Source organism: Benincasa hispida, chromosome 12 (genome assembly GCF_027475165.1).
Source record: "Benincasa hispida cultivar pf3 chromosome 12, pf3_genome.v1.1, whole genome shotgun sequence".
NCBI classification, from domain to species: Eukaryota; Viridiplantae; Streptophyta; class Magnoliopsida; order Cucurbitales; family Cucurbitaceae; genus Benincasa; species Benincasa hispida.
Window position 1 is genome coordinate 53,482,049 of NC_143489.1, and position 4,158 is coordinate 53,486,206.

Consider the following 4,158-nt stretch of genomic DNA (forward strand, 5'->3'; position numbering starts at 1 on the left):
TTATTTTGTGACAATAAGTCGGCAGTGATGTATTCCAACAACAGAAGCAATACGAAGTCAAAGCACGTAGACATGAAGTTTCTGGTTGTGAAAGAGAGTTCAGTATGGTCAAATTTTTTTCATAGAATATATAGGAAAAAACTCTATGGTGGCAGAACTATTGACTAAAGGTTACCATCTAAATATTTTCATAAGCATATCTCACATGAGTGTTAGCCACTTTTATGATCTTATGGTTTAGTGGGAATTTTTTATTGAGGATACTTTGACCTTAATTTGTTTATTTTCTATATAGAATAAAGTTGATTGTTTATGTTTTACTATTTAAACTGGTTCATCATGCATGTGGTTTTCTAAATTTGGTTTAGCATAAAGTTTTTAAGAATGATCTCACAAAGAAATTTGGACTAGTTTGAAGCATACATGATCTAGATAATTTGCATGTAGTTTCCATGCTATCCATCCATACTTGATCTATGTCATTGAATGTATTGGAACTAGTGATCAAGGAAGGTTTTGGTACAAGGGCAGTGACAAAAGCCGCATTGATTTCATGCTGATACAGGAGATGAACCAAATTGAACTAAAGGAGAATTCTATTAGTGAAATAACATGTTTATGCATGCTTAAGGGTTATGGGATTTAAATACATTATGTACACGGACGCAATCCAAGTGGAAGATTGTTAGGCGTATTTTAAATACTAATACATATAATTAAAGTATGGGTCATGTATATGGATTAATAGTTTATCGCATTAGGTTATTTTTATTAGATTGTACCCTATTATGTGATATAATTAATTAAGGCTCTAGATTCCTAGTTGAATATGAACTTAATGGGTAGAAACTCATTTCTAGTTAATTAGGGTTTAATGGAAACCCTAATTGAACTAGAACATAAAGAGATTTTAGGGCTATGATCCTCAATATACAAAAACAGTACTCACTTAGTCTTTCTTGAATCTCATCTATAGAGAGATCCTACTAAGGGCATGTGAAGTTTTATTGAGGAAGACAATAGTAATGTTAAAGCTATCATTATCATGAAGTTATCATCAATCTCTCATTGGAACCTGGTATGTTATTTATTCTTTGCAATTTAACATGAATTATCCTAATCTCTTCAATATAGATTTCAAATAATTATGCTAACACATATTGCGTGATCTTGATTATGAGCCCATAAGTTTCCATATAGAAGTATGGCTTGCCGAGTAAAAATAACCTATTGGTTCTAGGGAATTATGAGAACCCTAGGATCAACTTATAAATATAAGGTTATGATCCTCAAAATACTATGCCTCCTTAGCCTCTTATTTCCCATCTAATAGTGAGGGTCCATCCACATGTAGCCACCTATTTTTGTCCGACCTCTTAATTTGACTTAATCCGTGTGTCTATACAATTTTGCATTTTGTTTTTTAATTAAATCTTAATTTCATACTTATGAAGATTTTGATCGTCTTAGTTTGGTTAAAGTAATCAATTAGAGTAAAAACAAATAAGGTAAAATTTTCAATTCCGGATTTGGTTGCCTGATGTTTCTTTTCCTTTTAAGGATGAAACAAGTTTGGTAAAATTTTAAAATTGAATAAAAAGTTCAATGAAAATAAAATATCATTTTGAGTAGAGTTTTGGGTTTTATAAACCCTTCTTTCTCACAAAAACCCTAGCCACCACTTTCATTAGCCCCCAGACTTACTGACTTCCGATGAACCAGTTGGTGCTACTCCAATTTTACTAAACTTGAATTAAAAGTTGTTTCAAGGACACCATGTGCCTGATATTGCCCCTATATCTCTCCCTGAAAATGAAGATGCTCCGAGTGTTGAGCTAGTCAATTCTCCTTTTGGTAAATGCCTTGTTTACTCCTTGACGGATGAACTTCGCACGCTCAATGATGTGATTGATCGAGCTTCTGACCGCAAGCGAGAGGTTAGTCTGCTTTTGAATATGATGAGGAGAGTTGTTGATGATGGTGGCAGGCTGGGCCTTCACAATGATTTTTTTCTAAACACTTTGAAAGTGTATTTTAAACGGTTTTTACCAAAAGAGTTTAAATAAAATGACTTTTTTGGAAGATATTTGTTTTTGTCTCTAGTCAATTCAAACAAGTCCTCAATATAATTTCCATAATCATACGAATGCAGATCGTATATATAATTTAAATGGTACACATTTGAATTAAATTAAATATGAACTAGGCTATATATATCTTATTGACTAGGTGATATGAAAAGAAGAAAAATGAAAAGGGTTGGTGAATTTAGGGTTACTTATCAATGAAATCCTTGATAATTTCAGTAGTGTTCTTAGCAGTTCCCCAAGCTCCAGTAACAGTGTTCTTTGCTTTCTCTGTTATGTTTTCTGCTGTTTTTGTTATCTTCTCTGCTGTTTCAGATACCTTTCCTGTCACTTCCTTTGTCATTTTTGATACCTGAAAATATATGACACCATACCTTCCAATAAAAAAAAAATTCCAAATTTTATGTTTTTCCAAAATGTCTAGTCCAACTAAAACAAAAAAACAATCCAATACATAACTAAATAGATAAGATATAAATTATACCCCCTCTCAAATGTGACTAGTTTCATGTCTCATTGAACTAAAAAAACAAACGAATGTGATCTCATTGGCTAAAGCATATTAGTAATCTTCAAAATACCCCTTGAAGATATGCATTTTGGTTAGTTTATATATTATTGATTTTTAATTAGCGAATACCCATTAGCTCTGATATCATATTCGATAAATTTGAAATTCCATCTCTCAAGATCAATTGGCTAGAGACGATTAATCCATGTATTTTATAAGAATTGTGAATTACTCTCCGACCAATATTTGAGAGTTAAAATTTTGTAATTTGATGATTATAAAGTCATTCTAAAAATAAAAAATTAATATTTCAAAATCATTTTGTTTACAAGTATGAGACAAAACAACAATTTAATCATTTCGAAAATATTTTTAATCATTCAAATCAATTTTAATTATATGAAGACTGCATTTAAAAGTGTACCATTTAAATGATGAATTGATTTTGAAGGATTTAAAGTATATTTTGAAGTAAATTTGAATATAATAAAACTGATTTTTAACAATTTAAAAATCACTTTCAAACATAGACTTATTCTTAACCCACCCTAGAACCATTTTGGAATATTTTTAATTTCTCATCCCTTATATAAAATTGATTATTTATATTTCAATTTAATAAAATCAAAATAACGTAATTGAAAGGGGAGATTGAAGGTTGAATTAATTGGCTTACACATTTAGCAGTGGAAGCTGCAGTGTCTCTAAGGAATTCACTTGTTTCTCTTACTTCTTTTGCACATTCCTTCACTGCTTCTGCTGCTTCTTTTGTTTTTTCACATGCATCCACTGTCTCTTCATCCTTTTTTGTCTGCCATTTCCATACATTTTCTTTATCAATTACCAAAACTTTCATAACATTTAAACATATCTATATATCTTTTTATTTAATCAAACCTCATTTGGTTAAGAAGAATGAAAATACAAAGAAAAGACAAGATTTGCAATCCAAGATAAAACATTCACAAGTGAAAAAAATCATTTTAACCCGAAAATATAAAAAGAAAAATATCTGAATATATCTCAAACTGCATAGTGTCTCGATCACAATGTGACAAATTTTCTTTTCCGCATGTGCTATCTCAGGAAAGAATCGCCATAGCCAAAGGCATCACAATAAGAAAATCATTATAACCCACAAAATCAAAATACAAGGGAAAATAAAATTAAGAGATGATTTTCACTAATATTGATTACAAATGTAAAAGCATAATTAGATATATGAAATAATTATAAAGAAGAAGAAGAAGAATAAGAAAATATGTGATAAGTATACTGACTTTTGAGAGTGATGGGTAAGAGGAGATGAAGGCTTCTTGGCCCAAAGAGCCATTACTATTGGCTTTTGCTATTTGAAGTGTAAAGAAATTTGAAAGCTTTGCAGTGTGTTTCAAAGTTGACATTCTTCTGGTTTTCTTGTTCTTCAAAGACAAAAAAGAAGTTAAAAATTTTGATGTTATTCAAGATGTTTTGTGGAAATTAAAGATGTTTTAAAAGGAAGTTATTGTATTTTATCGGTTCTTTCTTATGAACGTGGAGAAATTTGCTGGTTTTAAGAGG

General features: G+C 30.4%; 1 protein-coding gene across 1 annotated transcript; it reads right to left on the reverse strand.

The window, feature by feature from the left end:
• Positions 1-2,129: 2,129 nt before the first annotated feature.
• Positions 2,130-3,931, reverse strand: LOC150032068 (uncharacterized). Its single transcript, XM_090308371.1, has 3 exons — positions 3,875-3,931; positions 3,275-3,409; positions 2,130-2,439 (listed from the first exon to the last, which is right to left on the reverse strand). Exons 1-3 carry the CDS (start codon positions 3,929-3,931, stop codon positions 2,275-2,277), a joined length of 357 nt encoding a protein of 118 aa, XP_090164497.1. The 3' UTR covers positions 2,130-2,274.
• Between the last annotated feature and the right edge of the window lie 227 nt (positions 3,932-4,158).

Bases quoted from the DNA above. Each gene is read 5' to 3' on its own strand.
- LOC150032068 (XM_090308371.1), bottom strand. From the start codon at position 3,931: ATGGCTCTTTGGGCCAAGAAGCCTTCATCTCCTCTTACCCATCACTCT. The intron at 3,410-3,874 runs GTATACTTATCA...TGGAAATGGCAG, and splicing joins CCCATCACTCTCAAAAGTCA to ACAAAAAAGGATGAAGAGAC. The intron at 2,440-3,274 runs GTAAGCCAATTA...ATATATTTTCAG, and splicing joins CAGCTTCCACTGCTAAATGT to GTATCAAAAATGACAAAGGA.